At 52.0% G+C, this 23,334-nt stretch overlaps 1 protein-coding gene across 1 annotated transcript in view; it reads right to left on the reverse strand.

Annotated features, from left to right (window-relative positions):
• Positions 1-23,334, reverse strand: part of LOC140398894 (ATP-binding cassette sub-family D member 1-like) — a 66,602-nt gene that overhangs the window by 34,562 nt on the left and 8,706 nt on the right. Inside the window, exons 2-5 of the mRNA XM_072487850.1 lie at positions 17,044-17,224; positions 4,652-4,794; positions 3,717-3,885; positions 96-190 (exon numbers count right to left, since the gene is read on the reverse strand). Of these exons, the coding sequence (XP_072343951.1) occupies positions 96-190; positions 3,717-3,885; positions 4,652-4,794; positions 17,044-17,224 (588 nt within the window). The remainder of the gene's footprint in view (positions 1-95; positions 191-3,716; positions 3,886-4,651; positions 4,795-17,043; positions 17,225-23,334) is intronic.

Raw genomic sequence — 23,334 nt, forward strand, 5'->3', positions numbered from 1 at the left:
CTCGGCCCCGCCCACAACAGGTGAGACAGAGATTGAGCGGATTGGTCAGAGCTGCACAGGAAGATCCCATCTGTGGATGTGAGCCGCGTGTTTACCCGGATACTGAGGCTGGCCACCACAACGTCTCCCGTCGGCGTGATAATGGGGAGATTCTCGCAAATGATTCCGTGTTCCATATCAATAACTCGACCTGAGAGAGAGAGCAAGAGAGAGACAGAGAGAGAAAGAGGGAGAGGTTAGATACCCATCAAACACTCCCAGGACAGGTACAGCACGGGGTTAGATACAGAGTAAAGCTCCCTCTACACTGTCCCCATCAAACTCTCCCAGGACAGGTACAGCACCGGGTTAGATTCAGAGTAAAGCTCCCTCTACACTGTCCCCATCAAACACTCCCAGGACAGGTACAGCACGGGGTTAGATACAGAGTAAAGCTCCCTCTACACTGTCCCCATCAAACACTCCCAGGACAGGTACAGCACGGGGTGTGATACAGAGTAAAGCTCCCTCTACACTGTCTCCATCAAACACTCCCAGGACAGGTACAGCACGGGGTTAGATACAGAGTAAAGCTCCCTCTACACTGTCCCCATCAAACACTCCCAGGACAGGTACAGCACGGGGTGTGATACAGAGTAAAGCTCCCTCTACACTGTCTCCATCAAACACTCCCAGGACAGGTACAGCACGGGGTTAGATACAGAGTAAAGCTCCCTCTACACTGTCCCCATCAAACACTCTCAGGACAGGGACAGCACGGGGTTAGATATAGAGTAAAGCCCCCTCTACACAGTCCCCATCAAACACTCCCAGGACAGGTACAGCACGGGGTTAGATACAGAGTAAAGCTCCCTCTACACTGTCCCCATCAAACTCTCCCAGGACAGGTACAGCACCGGGTTAGATTCAGAGTAAAGCTCCCTCTACACTGTCCCCATCAAACACTCCCAGGACAGGTACAGCACGGGGTTAGATACAGAGTAAAGCTCCCTCTACACTGTCCCCATCAAACACTCCCAGGACAGGTACAGCACGGGGTGTGATACAGAGTAAAGCTCCCTCTACACTGTCTCCATCAAACACTCCCAGGACAGGTACAGCACGGGGTTAGATACAGAGTAAAGCTCCCTCTACACTGTCCCCATCAAACACTCCCAGGACAGGTACAGCACGGGGTGTGATACAGAGTAAAGCTCCCTCTACACTGTCTCCATCAAACACTCCCAGGACAGGTACAGCACGGGGTTAGATACAGAGTAAAGCTCCCTCTACACTGTCCCCATCAAACACTCTCAGGACAGGGACAGCACGGGGTTAGATATAGAGTAAAGCCCCCTCTACACAGTCCCCATCAAACACTCCCAGGACAGATACAGCATGGGGTTAGATACAGAGTAAAGCTCCATCTACACTGTCCCCATCAAACACTCCCAGGACAGGTACAGCACGGGGTTAGATACAGAGTAAAGCTCCCTCTACACTGTCCCCATCAAACACTCCCAGGACAGGGGCAGCACGGGGTTAGATACAGAGTAAAGCTCCCTCTACACGGTCCCCATCAAACACTCACAGGACAGGTACAGCACGGGGTTAGATACAGAGTAAAGCTCCCTCTACACGGTCCCCATCAAACACTCACAGGACAGGTACAGCACGGGGTTAGATACAGAGTAAAGCTCCCTCTACACTGTCCCCATCAAACACTCCCAGGATAGGTACAGCACGGGGTTAGATACAGAGTAAAGCTCCCTCTACACGGTCCCCATCAAACATTCACAGGACAGGTACAGCACGGGGTTAGATACAGAGTAAAGCTCCCTCTACACTGTCCCCATCAAACACTCACAGGACAGGTACAGCACGGGGTTAGATATGGAGTAAAGCTCCCTCTACACTGTCCCCATCAAACACTCCCAGGACAGTTACAGCACGGGGTTAGATACAGAGTAAAGCTCCCTCTGCACTGTCCCCATCAAACACTCCCAGGACAGGTACATCACGGGGTTAGATACAGAGTAAAACTCCTTCTACACTGTCCCCATCAAACACCACCCAGGACAGGTACAGCACGGGGTTAGATACAGAGTAAAGCTCCCTCTACACTGTCCCCATCAAACACTCCCAGGACAGGTACAGCACGGGTTTAGACACAGAGTAAAGCTCCCTCTACACTGTCCCCATCAAACACTCCCAGGACAGGTACAGCACGGGTTTAGACACAGAGTAAAGCTCCCTCTACACTGTCCCCATCAAACACTCCCAGGACAGGTACAGCACGGGGTTAGATACAGAGTAAAGCTCCCTCTACACTGTCCCCATCAAACACTCCCAGGACAGGTACAGCACGGGGTTAGATACAGAGTAAAGCTCCCTCTACACTGTCCCCATCAAACACTCCCAGGACAGTTACAGCACGGGGTTAGATACAGAGTAAAGCTGCCTCTACACTGTCCCCATCAAACACTCCCAGGACAGGTACAGCACGGGGTTAGATACAGAGTAAAGCTCCCTCTACACTGTCCCCATCAAACACTCCCAGGACAGTTACAGCACGGAGTTAGATACAGAGTAAAGCTCCCCCTACACTGTCCCCATCAAACACTCCCAGGACAGGTACAGCACGGGGTTAGATACAGAGTAAAGCTCCCTCTACACTGTCCCCATCAAACACTCCCAGGATAGGTACAGCACGGGGTTAGATACAGAGTAAAGCTCCCTCTACACGGTCCCCATCAAACACTCACAGGACAGGTACAGCACGGGGTTAGATACAGAGTAAAGCTCCCTCTACACTGTCCCCATCAAACACTCCCAGGACAGTTACAGCACGGGGTTAGATACAGAGTAAAGCTGCCTCTACACTGTCCCCATCAAACACTCCCAGGACAGGTACAGCACGGGGTTAGATACAGAGTAAAGCTCCCTCTACACTGTCCCCATCAAACACTCCCAGGACAGTTACAGCACGGGGTTAGATACAGAGTAAAGCTCCCTCTGCACTGTCCCCATCAAACACTCCCAGGACAGGTACAGCACGGGGTTAGATACAGAGTAAAGCTCCCTCTACACTGTCCCCATCAAACACTCCCAGGACAGGTACATCACGGGGTTAGATACAGAGTAAAACTCCTTCTACACTGTCCCCATCAAACACCACCCAGGACAGGTACAGCACGGGGTTAGATACAGAGTAAAGCTCCCTCTACACTGTCCCCATCAAACACTCCCAGGACAGGTACAGCACGGGGTTAGATACAGAGTAAAGCTCCCTCTACACTGTCCCCATCAAACACTCCCAGGACAGGTACAGCACGGGGTTAGATACAGAGTAAAGCTCACTCTACACTGTCCCCATCAAACACTCCCAGGACAGGTACAACACGGGGTTAGATACAGAGTAAAGCTCCCTCTACACTGTCCCCATCAAACACTCCCAGGACAGGTACAGCACGGGGTTAGATACAGAGTAAAGCTCCCTCTACACTGTCCCCATCAAACACTCCCAGGACAGGTACAGCACGGGGTTAGATACAGAGTAAAGCTCCCTCTACACTGTCCCCATCAAACACTCCCAGGACAGGTACAGCACGGGGTTAGATACAGAGTAAAGCTCCCTCTACACTGTCCCCATCAAACACTCCCAGGACAGGTACAGCATGGGGTTAGATACAGAGTAAAGCTCCCTCTACACTGCCCCCATCAAACACTCCCCATACCTTTAATCTCCAGAGGCCCCTCTATTCGAACCCCTGGAACTATCTGCGGCTGTTGCCCCTGGTCCTTGGCCTCCGTTTCTGTGGATCGTTTGTAGACTCCGGATCGAACATCCTGGAATACCTGGAACATTTCGTGTACCCGCGCTGTGTATCCGGCCAACTCTGTTACCTGTGCGGGAAGTGAAGCAACAACATTGGTCTCGTCAAATGACAGAGGGAGGCAGTCCCATTCCCCCCCCCCCCAGCGCCACCACACTGTGCCCGTGACGGAGAAAGTGGATGGCGCACTGAAAAGACCCGACAACAATTCACCTGCCTTCCCCCCTCCTCACTACCAGGGTGGACGCCCGCCTCCCGATCAGTTTTGGAGCAATTAGTCTCTGACTGACCCCCTGGGTGCGGATTGGCATTGAAGCACATGACCCAGGGTGCAGCGAGTTCCAAAACTACGTAGTACTGCTCGGCAACAGCACACATTGTACGCTCGACTTTACGATGCGTCTATCCGTGTTACGTCCAGGGCGTGACATTAATGTTGCCATTATCCTCAGTAAATGGTGTCCCCCTCGCCTGTGAGCAATGCCCACGGGTAGCTCTGTTGACAGATATGGCGTCAATGGGTGTGGTGGGGTAGGCTGGGCGACAATTATATCTCTGGACTGGGTGGGTTTGGATGGTGGGGGTGCGTTAAAATCAAGCAATATATCCGTTTCTGGTCCGTACACCAATTACGCTCTGGCTGACCCATCAATGGCACCGAGAGATCTAATCCCATTCATCCCCTCTCAACCGAAGCCCCCCCCCACCATCTCATCTGAGGTTCACATCCGTGTGATGTGGCACCTCCGCTCCTACCGCCCCCCCCCCCCCCCCCCACACACACACACACACACCCGACAACATCCCCCACCCCCACACAGCACCCCCCATCTCACCTCCTTGAAAGAGGACATGATTCGCTCTGTGGCGTCTGCACTGGCAACCAGCAGGTTGCGCGCAGTGGTAAAGGCCTCAGTCCGCTCACTGACTAACTCCTCCTCCTTCCTGTCCATCGCCACCTGTTTCGATTCCTCCGAGTCTGTGGGACAGCAACACAACTTTCAAACCTTCTTCCAGCCAGGATCGCCCAGTGACTCATCTTTCCAGACCCTGTCCCCATTCCCTCTCTTTGTCTCTCACTCCGTCTCCCACTTTCTCTGTCCTCTCTCTCTTTCGGCGGGAGAACAGCTGGTGAGTCAGTTTCAGCGGGAGCAGTGCGGAAGTGGCTGCTGGGAGGTAAGTCTGTCCTTTAAAAGCACTTGTCTTTGCAGGGGCAGGCCAGTCGATTTCGGCGGGTGTGAAGCTGGTGAGTCAATTTCAGCAGGAGCTGAGAATTTTTTTTTTTTTTAATTAGTTTTTTAGGCGGGAACAGGAAGTCGACCCGCGGACGTCTGGGAAGACCCTCACCAATAAATTCTGGTGGAGAGGAAACCCGAGACACTACACGTGTAGTGTCTCCCACCCGCCCTCCTCCTCTAACCTAATAATAAAACCCATTGGTCTGAGGTAAGTACCATATTTTATTATATTATTATTATTTTTTATTAAAAAATTTAATTTAGTTGTTAGCCAGATCTTGGTAGAAAGTTAGAGGAATGGCAGGGAAGGGAGTGCAATGTTCCTCCTGCAGGATGTTTGAGGTGAGGGATGCAGTTAGTGTCCCTGCTGATTTTACCTGCAGGAAGTGCTGCCATCTCCAGCTCCTCCAAGACCGAGTTAGGGAACTGGAGCTGGAGTTGGAAGAACTTCGGATCATTCGGGAGGCAGAAGGGGTCATAGATAGCAGCTTCAGGGAATTAGTTACACCAAAGATTGGAGATAGGTGGGTAACTGTAAGAGGGACTGGGAAAAAACAGTCAGTGCAGGGATCCCCTGCGGCCGTTCCCCTGAGAAACAAGTATACCGCTTTGGGGTACTTGTGGGGGGGGGGGGCTTACCAGGGGTAAGCCATGGGGTACGGGCCTCTGGCACGGAGTCTGTCCCTGTTGCTCAGAAGGGAAGTGGGGAGAGGAGCAGAGCATTAGTAATTGGGGACTCTATAGTCAGGGGCACAGATAGGAGATTTTGTGGGAGCGTGAGAGACTCACATTTGGTATGTTGCCTCCCAGATGCAAGGGTACGTGATGTCTCGGATCGTGTTTTCCGGGTCCTGGGGGGGAGGGGAGCAGCCCCAAGTCGTGGTCCACATTGGCACTAACGACATAGGTAGGAAAGGGGACAAGGATGTCAGGCAGGCTTTCAGGGAGCTAGGATGGAAGCTCAGAACTAGAACAAACAGAGTTGTTATCTCTGGGTTGTTGCCCGTGCCACGTGATAGTGAGGTGAGGAATAGGGAGAGAGAGCATTTAAACACGTGGCTACAGGGATGGTGCAGGCGGGAGGGATTCAGATTTCTGGATAACTGGGGCTCTTTCTGGGAAAGGTGGGACCTCTACAGACAGGATGGTCTACATCTGAACCTGAGGGGCACAAATATCCTGGGGGGGAGATTTGTTAGTGCTCTTTGGGGGGATTTAAACTAATGCAGCAGGGACATGGGAACCTGGATTGTAGTTTTAGAGTAAGGGAGAATGAGAGTATAGAGGTCAGGAGCACAGATTTGACGTCGCAGGAGGGGGCCAGTGTTCAGGTAGGTGGTTTGAAGTGTGTCTACTTCAATGCCAGGAGTATACGAAACAAGGTAGGGGAACTGGCAGCATGGGTTGGTACCTGGGACTTCGATGTTATGGCCATTTCGGAGACATGGATAGAGCAGGGACAGGAATGGATGTTGCAGGTTCCGGGGTTTAGGTGTTTTAGTAAGCTCAGAGAAGGAGGCAAAAGAGGGGGAGGTGTGGCGCTGCTAGTCAAGAGCAGTATTACGGTGGCGGAGAGGATGCTAGATGGGGACTCTTCTTCCGAGGTAGTATGGGCTGAGGTTAGAAACAGGAAAGGAGAGGTCACCCTGTTGGGAGTTTTTTATAGGCCTCCTAATAGTTCTAGGGATGTAGAGGAAAGGATGGCGAAGATGATTCTGGATAAGAGCGAAAGTAACAGGGTAGTTATTATGGGAGACTTTAACTTTCCAAATATTGACTGGAAAAGATATAGTTCGAGTACAATAGATGGGTCGTTTTTTGTACAGTGTGTGCAGGAGGGTTTCCTGAAACAATATGTTGACAGGCCAACAAGAGGCGAGGCCACATTGGATTTGGTTTTGGGTAATGAACCAGGCCAGGTGTTGGATTTGGAGGTAGGAGAGCACTTTGGGGACAGTGACCACAATTCGGTGACGTTTACGTTAATGATGGAAAGGGATAAGTATACCCCGCAGGGCAAGAGTTATAGCTGGGGGAAGGGAAATTATGATGCCATTAGACGTGACTTGGGGGGGATAAGGTGGAGAAGTAGGCTGCAAGTGTTGGGCACACTGGATAAGTGGGGCTTGTTCAAGGATCAGCTACTGCGTGTTCTTGATAAGTATGTACCGGTCAGGCAGGGAGGAAGGCGTCGAGCGAGGGAACCGTGGTTTACCAGGGAAGTGGAATCTCTTGTTAAGAGGAAGAAGGAGGACTTCGGGTGCGGCGATGACCAGCTGAGTCGCACGTTTCGGCAGCTCCCGGTGAAACGGACTTTTGGGCTCTTGATAGGAGCCCCAACGGCAATTTTGACGGCTAAAAACACTGCGGTAAAACAGAAGGGAATCCCCCCTGGATACGGATGGAAAAAGGAGGAGAAAGTGGCCAGATTGCAGTGGATCCTTTAGAACAGCGGCAAGGAAGGCAAGCAAAAACCAAGATGGCGTCGGAAGGTGGCAGTTTAACATGGGGCCCTGAACAACAAGAGTTCTTGAAATGCTGTGTGGAAGAGCTCAAAAAAGGAAATGAAGAAAGAGCTGTTGGCCCCGATACTACAGGCGATCGAAGGGCTAAAGGAGGAACAAAAGACCCAGGAGCGGGAGCTTCGGGTCATGAAGGCAAAGGCAGCCGAGAATGAGGACGACATACAGGGCCTGGTGGTGAAGACGGAGACGCATGAGGCACATCAGAAACGATGTGTGGAAAGGTTGGAGGCACTGGAGAACAACGCAAGGAGGAACAACCTGAGGATTCTTGGTCTTCCTGAAGGTGTGGAGGGAGCGGACGTCGGGGCATATGTGAGCACGATGCTGCACTCGTTAATGGGAGCGGAGGCCCCGGCGGGTCCGTTGGAGGTGGAGGGAGCATACCGAGTGATGGCGCGAGGACCGAGAGCAGGAGAAACTCCCAGAGCCATAGTGGTGAGATTCCTCCGTTTTAAGGATAGAGAAATGGTCCTTAGATGGGCAAAGAAAACTCGGAGCAGTAAATGGGAGAACGCGGTGATCCGCGTTTATCAAGACTGGAGTGCGGAGGTGGCGAGAAGGAGGGCGAGCTTTAATCGGGCCAAGGCGGTGCTTCATAAAAAGAAGATAAAATTTGGAATGCTGCAACCGGCAAGACTGTGGGTCACATATCGAGGGAGGCACCACTACTTTGAGACGGCGGATGAAGCGTGGACTTTTATTGTGGAAGAAAAACTGGAATGAGCGGGTTATTAAAAAGAACGTTTGAACAAAGTGGTGGGGCGAATGTGGGGGGCAAAGAGGGGGGTTAAAAAGGGGGGAAAGAGGAGTTTTATGTACTAATCCTGCGATGTGGTAACTTTTCTCTCTTCCACAGGTGGTGATGGGGGAGGAGGGGAGGTGGAGGAGATGGGGCGTTGGCCATTGGGGGCGGGGCCAAGGGAGAAGCGCGGGCTTGGTTCCCGCGCTATGATAATCATGGCGGGAATAGAGAAGCAGGAAGGAGGGGGCGTCGCACGGTGCGAGCCGAGGTCACGGGGGGGAAGCCGAGGTCGGCCAGAGTTTGCTGACTTCTGGGAGCAACATGGGGGGAGTAATTACGCTAGCGGGGGATCTAGCGGGGGGGTGGGAGGGGGGAATTACTGGGTTGCTGCTGGGGAGAGGGGGGAGCTGGTATGGGAGGGGATGGGCGGGGGGGGTACCGCCTGGGGGAGATACAGCTGCGTGGGAACCGGGTGAGGAGCTGGAAAAAGGTGATGGCTAATCGACAAGGGGGGGGGGGTAGAAAGTCCCCCAACCTGGCTGATCACGTGGAACGTGAGAGGGCTGAACGGGCCGATAAAGAGGGCACGGGTACTCGCACACCTTAAGAAACTTAAGGCAGATGTGGTTATGTTACAGGAAACGCACCTGAAACTGATAGACCAGGTTAGGCTACGCAAAGGATGGGTGGGGCAGGTGTTCCATTCGGGGCTAGATGCGAAAAACAGGGGGGTGGCTATATTAGTGGGGAAGCGGGTAATGTTCGAGGCAAAGACTATAGTGGCGGATAACGGGGGCAGATACGTGATGGTGAGTGGCAAACTACAGGGGGAGACGGTGGTTTTGGTAAACGTATATGCCCCGAACTGGGATGATGCCAATTCTATGAGGCGGATGCTAGGACGCATTCCGGACCTAGAGATGGGAAAGCTGATAATGGGGGGAGATTTTAATACGGTGTTGGAACCAGGGCTGGATAGGTCGAAGTCCAGGACTGGAAGGAGGCCGGCAGCAGCCAAGGTGCTTAAAGATTTTATGGAGCAGATGGGAGGTGTAGACCCGTGGAGATTTAGCAGACCTAGGAGTAAGGAGTTCTCGTTTTTCTCCTATGTCCATAAAGTCTACTCGCGAATAGACTTTTTTGTGCTGGGAAGGGCGTTGATCCCGAAGGTGAGGGGAACGGAGTATACGGCTATAGCCATTTCGGATCACGCTCCACACTGGGTGGACTTGGAGATAGGGGAGGAAACAGGAGGGCGCCCACCCTGGAGAATGGACATGGGACTAATGGCAGATGAGGGGGTGTGTCTAAGGGTGAGGGGGTGCTTTGAAAAGTACTTGGAACTCAATGATAATGGGGAGGTCCAGGTGGGAGTGGTCTGGGAGGCGCTGAAGGCGGTGGTTAGGGGGGAGCTGATATCAATAAGGGCACATAAAGGGAAGCAGGAGAGTAAGGAACGGGAGCGGTTGCTGCAAGAACTTTTGAGGGTGGACAGACAATATGCGGAAGCACCGGAGGAGGGACTGTACAGGGAAAGGCAAAGGCTACATGTAGAATTTGACTTGCTGACTACGGGCACTGCAGAGGCACAATGGAGGAAGGCACAGGGTGTACAGTACGAATATGGGGAGAAGGCGAGCAGGTTGCTGGCACACCAATTGAGGAAAAGGGGAGCAGCGAGGGAAATAGGGGGAGTGAGGGATGAGGAAGGAGAGATGGAGCGGGGAGCGGAGAGAGTGAATGGAGTGTTCAAGACATTTTATAAAAAATTATATGAAGCTCAACCCCCGGATGGGAGGGAGAGAATGATGGGCTTCTTGGATCGGCTGGAATTTCCCAAGGTGGAAGAGCAGGAAAGGGTGGGACTGGGAGCACAGATCGAGGTAGAAGAAGTGGTGAAAGGAATTAGGAGCATGCAGGCGGGAAAGGCCCCGGGACCGGATGGATTCCCAGTCGAATTCTACAGAAAATATGTGGACTTGCTCGCCCCGGTATTGACGAGGACCTTTAATGAGGCAAAGGAAAGGGGACAACTGCCCCCGACTATGTCTGAAGCAACGATATCGCTTCTCTTAAAGAAGGAAAAGGACCCGCTACAATGCGGGTCCTATAGACCTATTTCCCTCCTAAATGTAGATGCCAAGATCCTGGCCAAGGTAATGGCAATGAGAATAGAGGAATGTGTCCCGGGGGTGGTCCACGAGGACCAAACTGGGTTTGTGAAGGGGAGACAGCTGAACACAAATATACGGAGGCTGTTAGGGGTAATGATGATGGCCCCACCAGAGGGGGAAACGGAGATAGTAGTGGCGATGGATGCCAAGAAAGCATTTGATAGAGTGGAGTGGGATTATTTGTGGGAGGTGTTGAGGAGATTTGGTTTTGGAGAGGGGTATGTTAGATGGGTGCAGCTGTTGTATAGGGCCCCGATGGCGAGCGTGGTCACGAATGGATGGGGATCTGCATATTTTCGGCTCCATAGAGGGACAAGGCAGGGATGCCCTCTGTCCCCATTATTGTTTGCACTGGCGATTGAGCCCCTGGCGATAGCGTTGAGGGGTTCCAAGAAGTGGAGGGGAGTACTTAGAGGAGGAGAAGAACACCGGGTATCTTTGTATGCGGACGATTTGCTACTATACGTGGCGGACCCGGCGGAGGGGATGCCAGAAATAATGCGGATACTTGGGGAGTTTGGGGATTTTTCAGGGTATAAATTGAACATGGGGAAAAGTGAGTTGTTTGTGGTGCATCCAGGGGAGCAGAGTAGAGAAATAGAGGACCTACCGTTGAGGAAGGTAACAGGGGACTTTCGTTACCTGGGGATCCAGATAGCCAAGAATTGGGGCACATTGCATAGGTTAAATTTAACGCGGTTGGTGGAACAAATGGAGGAGGATTTTAAGAGATGGGATATGGTATCCCTGTCACTGGCAGGGAGGGTGCAGGCGGTTAAGATGGTGGTCCTCCCGAGATTCCTCTTTGTGTTTCAGTGCCTCCCGGTGGTGATCACGAAGGCTTTTTTTAAAAGGATTGAAAAGAGCATCATGGGTTTTGTGTGGGCCGGGAAGACCCCGAGAGTGAGGAAGGGATTCTTACAGCGTAGCAGGGATAGGGGGGGGCTGGCACTACCGAGCCTAAGTGAGTATTATTGGGCCGCTAATATTTCAATGGTGAGTAAGTGGATGGGAGAGGAGGAGGGAGCGGCGTGGAAGAGATTAGAGAGGGCGTCCTGTAGGGGGACCAGCCTACAGGCTATGGCGACAGCCCCATTGCCGTTCTCACCGAGGAACTACACCACAAGCCCGGTGGTGGTGGCTACACTGAAGATTTGGGGACAGTGGAGACGGCATAGGGGAAAGACTGGAGCCTTGGGGGGGTCCCCGATAAGAAACAACCATAGGTTTGCCCCGGGGGGAATGGATGGGGGATATGGAATGTGGCAAAGAGCAGGAATAACGCAACTGAAAGATCTGTTTGTGGATGGGAAGTTCGCGAGTCTGGGAGCGCTGACCGAGAAATATGGGTTGCCCCAAGGGAATGCATTCAGGTATATGCAACTGAGGGCTTTTGCGAGGCAACAGGTGAGGGAATTCCCGCAGCTCCCGACACAAGAGGTGCAGGACAGAGTGATCTCAAAGACATGGGTGGGGGATGGTAAGGTGTCAGATATAGGGAAATGAGGGACGAAGGGGAGACTATGGTAGATGAACTAAAAGGGAAATGGGAAGAAGAGCTGGGGGAGGAGATCGAGGAGGGGCTGTGGGCAGATGCCCTAAGCAGGGTAAACTCGTCGTCCTCGTGTGCCAGGCTAAGCCTGATTCAGTTTAAGGTATTACACAGGGCGCATATGACTGGAGCACGGCTCAGTAAATTTTTCGGGGTGGAGGATAGGTGTGCGAGGTGCTCGAGAAGCCCAGCGAATCATACCCATATGTTTTGGTCATGCCCGGCACTACAGGGGTTTTGGATGGGGGTGACAAAGGTGCTTTCAAAAGTAGTGGGGGTCCGGGTCGAACCAAGCTGGGGGTTGGCTATATTTGGGGTTGCACAAGAGCCGGGAGTGCAGGAGGCGAGAGAGGCCGATGTTTTGGCCTTTGCGTCCCTAGTAGCCCGGCGCAGGATATTGCTAATGTGGAAAGAAGCCAAGCCCCCGGGGGTGGAGACCTGGATAAATGACATGGCGGGGTTCATAAAGTTAGAGCGGATTAAGTTCGTCCTAAGTGGGTCGGCTCAAGGGTTCACCAGGCGGTGGCGACCGTTCGTCGAATACCTCACAGAAAGATAGACGGAATGGGAAAAAGAAGGCAGGAGCAGCAGCCCAGGATCGGGGGGGGGGGGGGGGGGGGGGGGGGGGGGGGGGAGAACCAGAAGGACTCTCAGGGTTGTTAATATATACTGTATAGTATGTATAGGTCGTTGCGACAGATAATTATATATTGGACTGTTAAATTATATTTTTGGAGAGTGTTACTTGTGACAAGGCAGTTGCCAATTAGGGCTAGTTTTCATTTTTGTTATTTATTATTTATTCATTTTTTGTTTATAAAATAGGTCATTGTTATTTGTGTTGTTATAATATTGTGTAAAGGATGCATAATGTACTGTGTTGGTTGACCAAAAATTTTCAATAAAATATTTATTTAAAAAAATAGAGGAAGAAGGAGGCCTATGTGAAGATGAAGTGTGAAGTTTCGGTTGGGGCGATGGATAGTTACAAGGTAGCGAGGAAGGATCTAAAGAGAGAGCTAAGACGAGCAAGGAGGGGGCATGAGAAGTATTTGGCAGGAAGGATCAAGGAAAACCCAAAAGCTTTCTATAGGTATGTCAGGAATAAGCGAATGACTAGGGAAAGAGTAGGACCAGTCAAGGACAGAGATGGGAAATTGTGTGTGGAGTCTGAAGAGATAGGCGAGATACTAAATGAATATTTTTCGTCAGTATTCACTCAGGAAAAAGATAATGTTGTGGAGGAGAATGCTGAGCCCCAGGCTAATAGAATAGATGGCATTGAGGTACGTAGGGAAGAGGTGTTGGCAATTCTGGACAGGCTGAAAATAGATAAGTCCCCGGGACCTGATGGGATTTATCCTAGGATTCTCTGGGAGGCCAGGGAAGAGATTGCTGGACCTTTGGCTTTGATTTTTATGTCATCATTGGCTACAGGAATAGTGCCAGAGGACTGGAGGACAGCAAATGTGGTCCCTTTGTTCAAAAAGGGGAGTAGAGACAACCCCGGCAACTATAGACCGGTGAGCCTCACGTCTGTAGTGGGTAAAGTTTTGGAGGGGATTATAAGAGACAAGATTTATAATCATCTAGATAGGAATAATATGATCAGGGATAGTCAGCATGGCTTTGTGAAGGGTAGGTCATGCCTCACAAACCTTATTGAGTTCTTTGAGAAGGTGACTGAACAGGTAGACGAGGGTAGAGCAGTTGATGTGGTGTATATGGATTTCAGCAAAGCGTTTGATAAGGTTCCCCACGGTAGGCTATTGCAGAAAATACGGAGGCTGGGGATTGAGGGTGATTTAGAGATGTAGATCAGAAATTGGCTAGCTGAAAGAAGACAGAGGGTGGTGGTTGATGGGAAATGTTCAGAATGGAGTACAGTCACAAGTGGAGTACCACAAGGATCTGTTCTGGGGCCGTTGCTGTTTGTCATTTTTATCAATGACCTAGAGGAAGGCGCAGAAGGGTGGGTGAGTAAATTTGCAGACGATACTAAAGTCGGTGGTGTTGTCGATAGTGTGGAAGGATGTAGCAGGTTACAGAGGGATATAGATAAGCTGCAGAGCTGGGCTGAGAGGTGGCAAATGGAGTTTAATGTAGAGAAGTGTGAGGTGATTCACTTTGGAAGGAATAACAGGAATGCGGAATATTTGGCTAATGGTAAAGTTCTTGAAAGTGTGGATGAGCAGAGGGATCTAGGTGTCCATGTACATAGATCTCTGAAAGTTGCCACCCAGGTTGATAGGGTTGTGAAGAAGGCCTATGGAGTGTTGGCCTTTATTGGTAGAGGGATTGAGTTCCGGAGTCGGGAGGTCATGTTGCAGCTGTACAGAACTCTGGTACGGCCGCATTTGGAGTATTGCGTACAGTTCTGGTCACCGCATTATAGGAAGGACGTGGAGGCTTTGGAGCGGGTGCAGAGGAGATTTACCAGGATGTTGCCTGGTATGGAGGGAAAATCTTATGAGGAAAGGCTGATGGACTTGAGGTTGTTTTCGTTGGAGAGAAGAAGGTTAAGAGGAGACTTAATAGAGGCATACAAAATGATCAGGGGGTTGGATAGGGTGGACAGTGAGAGCCTTCTCCCGCGGATGGATATGGCTGGCACGAGGGGACATAACTTTAAACTGAGGGGTAATAGATATAGGACAGAGGTCAGAGGTAGGTTCTTTACGCAAAGAGTAGTGAGGTCGTGGAATGCCCTACCTGCTACAGTCGTGAACTCGCCAACATTGAGGGCATTTAAAAGTTTATTGGATAAACGTATGGATGATAATGGCATAGTGTAGGTTAGATGGCTTTTGTTTCGGTGCAACATCGTGGGCCAAAGGGCCTGTACTGCGCTGTATTGTTCTATTTTCTCTCCGTCCTCTCTCTCCGTCCTCTCTCTCCGTCCTCTCTCTCCGTCCTCTCCCTCCGTCCTCTCCCTCCGTCCTCTCCCTCTCTCTCCGTCCTCTCCCTCTCTCTCCGTCCTCTCCCTCTCTCTCCGTCCTCTCGCTCTCTCTCCGTCCTCTCGCTCTCTCTCCGTCCTCTCGCTCTCTCTCCGTCCTCTCGCTCTCTCTCCGTCCTCTCGCTCTCTCTCCGTCCTCTCGCTCTCTCTCCGTCCTCTCGCTCTCTCTCCGTCCTCTCGCTCTCTCTCCGTCCTCTCGCTCTCTCTCCGTCCTCTCGCTCTCTCTCCGTCCTCTCGCTCTCTCTCCGTCCTCTCGCTCTCTCTCCGTCCTCTCTCTCTCTCTCCGTCCTGCCTCTCTCTTCATCCTCTCTCTCTCTCTCTCTCCGTCCTCTCTCTCACTGCGTCCTCTCTCTCTCTCTCTCACACTCCTCTCTCTCTCTCTCTCTCTAGGTCCTCTCTCTGCGTCCTCTCTCTCTGCGTCCTCTCTCTCTCTCCCCATCCTCTCTCTCTGTCCGTCCTCTCTCGCTCCGTCCTCTCTCTCTCCGTCCTCTCTCTCTCCGTCCTCTCTCTCTCTCTCTCTCCGTCCTGCCTCTCTCTTCGTCCTGCCTCTCTCTTCATCCTCTCTCTCTCTCCGTCCTCTCTCTCCGTCCTCTCTCTCACTGCGTCCTCTCTCTCTCTCTCACACACTCCTCTCTCTCTCTCTCTAGGTCCTCTCTCTGCATCCTCTCACTCTCTCTGCGGCCTCTCTCTCTGCGTCCTCTCTCTCTCTCTCCGTCCTCTCTCTCCGTCCTCGCTCTCTCGGTCCGTCCTCTCTCGCCGTCCTCTCTCTCCGTCCTCGCTCTCTCGGTCCGTCCTCTCTCTCCGTCCTCTCTCTCCGTCTCTCTCTCTCCGTCCTGCCTCTCTCTTCATCCTCTCTCTCTCTCTCTCCGTCCTCTCTCTCACTGCGTCCTCTCTCTCTCTCTCTCTCTCTCTCTCTCTCTCCGTCCTGCCTCTCTCTTCATCCTCTCTCTCTCTCCGTCCTCTCTCTCTCTCTCTCTCCATCCTCTCTCACTCTCCCCATCGCTGTTCATTTTTTCTCTCTCTCGATCCATCCATCTCCTCTCTCTCGCCGTCCTCTCTCTCCGTCCTCGCTCTCTCGGTCCGTCCTCTCTCTCCGTCCTCTCTCTCCGTCTCTCTCTCTCCGTCCTGCCTCTCTCTTCATCCTCTCTCTCTCTCTCTCCGTCCTCTCTCTCACTGCGTCCTCTCTCTCTCTCTCTCTCTCTCTCTCCGTCCTGCCTCTCTCTTCATCCTCTCTCTCTCTCCGTCCTCTCTCTCTCTCTCTCTCCATCCTCTCTCTCTCTCCCCATCGCTGTTCATTTTTTCTCTCTCTCGATCCATCCATCTCCTCTCTCTCGCTGACCGCCCTCTCTCCCTCTCCTCTCTCTATATGTCCGAAGTCTCTCTCCCTGTCTGTCTGTCTCTCTCCGTTCTCTGCCCTCTCTCTCCCTCTGTTGCTGTCCGTTCTCTCTTTCTGCTCTGAGAGAGAGGGAGGGAGGCTGCAGCGAGATATGGACAGGTTTGGCCAGTGGGCAACAAGACAGCAGATTTGGGGAAGTGCGCGGTTATTCCCTTTGACCATCAACATCGCAAAGCACAGGCAGCGCGCTGGCACAGTGGTTAGCACTGCTGCCTCACGGCACCGAGGTCCCAGGTTCGATCCCGGCTCTGGGTCACTGTCCGTGTGGAGTTTGCACATTCTCCCCGTGTCTGCGTGGGTTTCCTCCCACAACCCAAAGATGTGCAGGGGAGGTGGATTGGCCACGCTAAATTGCCCCGGAATTGGGAAAAATGAATTGGGTACTCTAAATTTGTTTTTAACAAAGTATGTTCAAGGCCGAGAGAGACAGAGTTTTAGTCAGTGAGGGAATCGAGGGTTTCGGTGATGAGGCGGGAATGTGGGGTTGAGGATTATCACATCAGATCAGTCAGAATCTGATTGAATGAGGGAGCAGACTCGATGGGCTGAATGGCCCACTTCTGTCCCTGTTCTGTCCAAGCCTGGCATCGTCTTGTCCGGATGGCACATCCCCCCCACCCCCTCCCCGCCGCCCTGCGTCCTTACCAGTCTCACAGTAGCCGGTGGCGGTGATGATCGGCATGGCAACCATGACCAGGCCCGAGGCGCTCCACACATACTTCATCAGGAACTGCTCCAACATCACGTACCACAGTCTCTTCATCAGGAGCTGGTCAATCTGAGAGGCCAGGGCCTGGTAACAGGTCTGTAACATCGACAACTCGACCTGGGGGAGCAACAGACCAACAGTCAGACACAACTCAGTGAGGTAACATCAGAGATACAGTCAGTAACACAGGGTGCTGGGGGAGAGGGGTTACTGAGTGACAGTGAGAGGGAGCTGGATTAACATCAGTAGAGATACAGTCAGTAACACAGAGTGCTGGGGGAGAGGGGTTACTGAGTGACAGTGTGAGGGAGCTGGATTAACATCAGTAGAGATACAGTCAGTAACACAGAGTGCTGGGGGAGAGGGGTTACTGAGTGACAGTGTGAGGGAGCTGGATTAACATCAGTAGAGATACAGTCAGTAACACGGTGCTGGGGGAGAGGGGTTACTGAGTGACAGTGTGAGGGAGCTGGATTAACATCAGTAGAGATACAGTCAGTAACACAGGGTGCTGGGGGAGCGGGGTTACTGAGTGACTGTGAGGGAGCTGGATTAACATCAGTAGAGATACAGTCAGTAACACAGGGTGCTGGGGGAGAGGGGTTACTGAGTGACAGTGTGAGGGAGCTGGATTAACATCAGTAGAGATACAGTCAGTAACACAGGGCGCTGGAGGAGAGGGGTTACTGAGTGACAGTGTGAGGGAGCTGGATTAACATCAGTAGAGATACAGTCAGTAACACAGGGCGCTGGAGGAGAGGGGTTACTGAGTGACAGTGTGAGGGAGCTGGATTAACATCAGTAGAGATACAGTCAGTAACACAGGGTGCTGGGGGAGAGGGGTTACTGAGTGACAGTGTGAGGGAGCTGGATTAACATCAGTAGAGATACAGTCAGTAACACAGGGTGCTGGGGGAGAGGGGTTACTGAGTGACAGTGTGAGGGAGCTGGATTAACATCAGTAGAGATACAGTCAGTAACACAGGGTGCTGGGGGAGAGGGGTTACTGAGTGACAGTGTGAGGGAGCTGGATTAACATCAGTAGAGATACAGTCAGTAACACAGGGTGCTGGGGGAGAGGGGTTACTGAGTGACAGTGTGAGGGAGCTGGATTAACATCAGTAGAGATACAGTCAGTAACACAGGGTGCTGGGGGAGAGGGGTTACTGAGTGACAGTGTGAGGGAGCTGGATTAACATCAGTAGAGATACAGTCAGTAACACAGGGTGCTGGGAGAGAGGGGTTACTGAGTGACAGTGTGAGGGAGCTGGATTAACATCAGTAGAGATACAGTCAGTAACACAGGGTGCTGGGGGAAGAGGGGTTACTGAGTGACAGTGTGAGGGAGCTGGGGGAGAGGGGTTACTGAGTGACAGTGTGAGGGAGCTGGATTAACATCAGTAGAGATACAGTCAGTAACACAGGGTGCTGGGGGAGAGGGGTTACTGAGTGACAGTGTGAGGGAGCTGGATTAACATCAGTAGAGATACAGTCAGTAACACAGGGTGCTGGGGGACAGGGGTTACTGAGTGACAGTGTGAGGGAGCTGGGGGAGAGGGGTTACTGAGTGACAGTGTGAGGGAGCTGGATTAACATCAGTAGAGATACAGTCAGTAACACAGGGTGCTGGGGGAGAGGGGTTACTGAGTGACAGTGTGAGGGAGCTGGATTAACATCAGTAGAGATACAGTCAGTAACACAGGGCGCTGGGGGAGAGGGGTTACTGAGTGACAGTGTGACGGAGCTGGGGGAGAGGGATGACTGAGTGACAGTGTGAGGGAGCTGGATTAACATCAGTAGAGATACAGTCAGTAACACAGGGTGCTGGGGGAGAGGGGTTACTGAGTGACAGTGTGAGGGAGCTGGATTAACATCAGTAGAGATACAGTCAGTAACACAGGGTGCTGGGGGAGAGGGGTTACTGAGTGACAGTGTGAGGGAGCTGGATTAACATCAGTAGAGATACAGTCAGTAACACAGGGTGCTGGGGGGTGAGGGGTTACTGAGTGACAGTGTGAGGGAGCTGGATTAACATCAGTAGAGATACAGTCAGTAACACAGGGTGCTGGGGGAGAGGGGTTACTGAGTGACAGTGTGAGGGAGCTGGATTAACATCAGTAGAGATACAGTCAGTAACACAGGGTGCTGAGGGAGAGGGGTAACTGAGTGACAGTGTGAGGGAGCTGGATTAACATCAGTAGAGATACAGTCAGTAACACAGGGTGTTGAGGGTGAGGGGTTACTGAGTGACAGTGTGAGGGAGCTGGATTAACATCAGTAGAGATACAGTCAGTAACACACGGTGCTGGGGGAGAGGGGTTACTGAGTGACAGTGTGAGGGAGCTGGATTAACATCAGTAGAGATACAGTCAGTAACACAGGGTGCTGGGGGAGAGGGGTTACTGAGTGACAGTGTGAGGGAGCTGGATTGACATCAGTAGAGATACAGTCAGTAACACAGGGTGCTGTGGGATAGGGGTTACTGAGTGACAGTGTGAGGGAGCTGGATTAACATCAGGAGAGATACAGTCAGTAACAGGGTGCTGGGGGAGAGGGTTACTGAGTGACAGTGTGAGGGAGCTGGATTAACATCAGTAGAGATACAGTCAGTAACACAGGGTGCTGGGGGACAGGGGTTACTGAGTGACAGTGTGAGGGTGCTGGATTAACATCAGTAGAGGTACAGTCAGTAACACAGGGTGCTGGGGGACAGGGGTTACTGAGTGACAGTGTGAGGGAGCTGGGGGAGAGGGGTTACTGAGTGACAGTGTGAGGGAGCTGGATTAACATCAGCAGAGATACAGTCAGTAACACAGGGTGCTGGGGGAGAGGGGTTACTGAGTGACAGTGTGAGGGAGCTGGATTAACATCAGTAGAGATACAGTCAGTAACACAGGGCGCTGGGGGAGAGGGGTTTACTGAGTGACAGTGTGAGGGAGCTGGATTAACATCAGCAGAGATACAGTCAGTAACACAGGGTGCTGGGGGGAGAGGGGTTACTGAGTGACAGTGTGTGGGAGCTGGATTAACATCAGTAGAGATACAGTCAGTAACACAGGGTGCTGGGGGAGAGGGGTTACTGAGTGACAGTGTGAGGGAGCTGGATTAACATCAGTAGGGATACAGTCAGTAACACAGGGTGCTGGGGGAGAAGGGTTACTGAGTGACAGTGTGAGGGAGCTGGATTATCAGTAGAGATACAGTCAGTAACACAGGGTGCTGGGGGAGAGGAGTTACTGAGTGACAGTGTGAGGGAGCTGGATTTACATCAGTAGAGATACAGTTAGTAACACAGGGTGCTGGGGGACAGGGGTTACTGAGTGACAGTGTGAGGGAGCTGGATTAACATCAGTAGAGATACAGTCAGTAACACAGGGTGCTGGGGGACAGGGGTTACTGAGTGACAGTGTGAGGGAGCTGGATTAACATCAGTAGAGATACAGTCTGTAACACAGGGTGCTGGGGGAGAGGGGTTACTGAGTGACAGTGTGAGGGAGCTGGATTAACATCAGTAGAGATACAGTCAGTAACACAGGGTGCTGGGGGAGAGGGGTTACTGAGTGACAGTGTGAGGGAGCTGGATTAACATCAGTAGGGATACAGTCAGTAACACAGGGTGCTGGGGGAGAAGGGTTACTGAGTGACAGTGTGAGGGAGCTGGATTAACATCAGTAGAGATACAGTCAGTAACACAGGGTGCTGGGGGAGAGGGGTTACTGAGTGACAGTGTGAGGGAGCTGGATTAACATCAGTAGAGATACAGTCAGTAACACAGGGTGCTGGGGGAGAGGGGTTACTGAGTGACAGTGTGGGGAGCTGGATTAACATCAGTAGAGATACAGTCAGTAACACGGCGCTGGGGGGAGAGAGGTTACTGAGTGACAGTGTGAGGGAGCTGGATTAACATCAGTAGAGATACAGTCAGTAACACAGGGTGCTGGGGGAGAAGGGTTACTGAGTGACAGTGTGAGGGAGCTGGATTAACATCAGTAGAGATACAGTCAGTAACACAGGGTGCTGGGGGAGAGGGGTTACTGAGTGACAGTGTGAGGGAGCTGGATTAACATCAGTAGAGATACAGTCAGTAACACAGGGTGCTGGGGGAGAGGGGTTACTGAGTGACAGTGTGGGGAGCTGGATTAACATCAGTAGAGATACAGTCAGTAACACAGGGTGCTGGGGGAGAGGGGTTACTGAGTGACAGTGTGAGGGAGCTGGATTAACATCAGTAGAGATACAGTCAGTAACACAGGGTGCTGGGGGACAGGGGTTACTGAGTGACAGTGTGAGGGAGCTGGATTAACATCAGTAGAGATACAGTCAGTAACACAGGGTGCTGGGGGACAGGGGTTACTGAGTGACAGTGTGAGGGAGCTGGATTAACATCAGTAGAGATACAGTCAGTAACACAGGGTGCTGGGGGAGAGGGGTTACTGAGTGACAGTGTGAGGGAGCTGGATTAACATCAGTAGAGATACAGTCAGTAACACAGGGTGCTGGGGGACAGGGGTTACTGAGTGACAGTGTGAGGGAGCTGGATTAACATCAGTAGAGATACAGTCAGTAACACAGGGTGCTGGGGGACAGGGGTTACTGAGTGACAGTGTGAGGGAGCTGGATTAACATCAGTAGAGATACAGTCAGTAACAGGGTGCTGGGGGAGAGGGTTACTGAGTGACAGTGTGAGGGAGCTGGATTAACATCAGTAGAGATACAGTCAGTAACACAGGGTGCTGGGAGAGAGGGGTTACTGAGTGACAGTGTGAGGGAGCTGGATTAACATCAGTAGAGATACAGTCAGTAACAGGGTGCTGGGGGAGAGGGTTACTGAGTGACAGTGTGAGGGAGCTGGATTAACATCAGTAGAGATACAGTCAGTAACACAGGGTGCTGGGGGACAGGGGTTACTGAGTGACAGTGTGAGGGAGCTGGATTAACATCAGTAGAGATACAGTCAGTAACACAGGGTGCTGGGGGAGAGGGGTTACTGGGTGACAGTGTGGGGGAGCTGGATTAACATCAGTAGAGATACAGTCAGTAACACAGGGAGCTGGGGGAGAGGGGTTACTGAGTGACAGTGTGAGGGAGCTGGATTAACATCAGTAGAGATACAGTCAGTAACACAGGATGCTGGGGGAGAGGGGTTTACTGAGTGACAGTGTGAGGGAGCTGGATTAACATCAGTAGAGATACAGTCAGTAACACAGGATGCTGGGGGAGAGGGGTTACTGAGTGACAGTGTGAGGGAGCTGGATTAACATCAGTAGAGATACAGTCAGTAACACAGGGCGCTGGGGGAGAGGGGTTTACTGAGTGACAGTGTGAGGGAGCTGGATTAACATCAGTAGAGATACAGTCAGTAACACTGGGTGCTGGGGGAGAGGGGTTACTGAGTGACAGTGTGAGGGAGCTGGATTAACATCAGTAGAGATACAGTCAGTAATACAGGGTGCTGGGGGAGAGGGATGACTGAGTGACAGTGTGAGGGAGCTGGATTAACATCAGTAGAGATACAGTCAGTAACACAGGGTGCCGGGGGAGAGGGGTTACTGAGTGACAGTGTGAGGGAGCTGGATTAACATCAGTAGAGATACAGTCAGTAACACAGGGTGCCGGGGGAGAGGGGTTACTGAGTGACAGTGTGAGGGAGCTGGATTAACATCAGTAGAGATACAGTCAGTAACACAGGGTGCTGGGGGAGAGGGGTTACTGAGTGACAGTATGAGGGAGCTGGATTAACATCAGTAGAGAAACAGTCAGTAACACAGGGTGCTGGGGGAGAGGGGTTACTGAGTGACAGTGTGAGGGAGCTGGATTAACATCAGTAGAGATACAGTCAGTAACACAGGGTGCTGGGGGAAGAGGGGTTACTGAGTGACAGTGTGAGGGAGCTGGGGGAGAGGGGTTACTGAGTGACAGTGTGAGGGAGCTGGATTAACATCAGTAGAGATACAGTCAGTAACACAGGGTGCTGGGGGAGAGGGGTTACTGAGTGACAGTGTGAGGGAGCTGGGGGAGAGGGGTTACTGAGTGACAGTGTGAGGGAGCTGGATTAACATCAGTAGAGATACAGTCAGTAACACAGGGTGCTGGGGGAGAGGGGTTACTGAGTGACAGTGTGAGGGAGCTGGATTAACATCAGTAGAGATACAGTCAGTAACACAGGGTGCTGGGGGAGAGGGGTTACTGAGTGACAGTGTGAGGGAGCTGGGGGAGAGGGGTTACTG

Source organism: Scyliorhinus torazame, chromosome 22, assembly GCF_047496885.1.
Source record: "Scyliorhinus torazame isolate Kashiwa2021f chromosome 22, sScyTor2.1, whole genome shotgun sequence".
Lineage (NCBI taxonomy): Eukaryota > Metazoa > Chordata > Chondrichthyes > Carcharhiniformes > Scyliorhinidae > Scyliorhinus > Scyliorhinus torazame.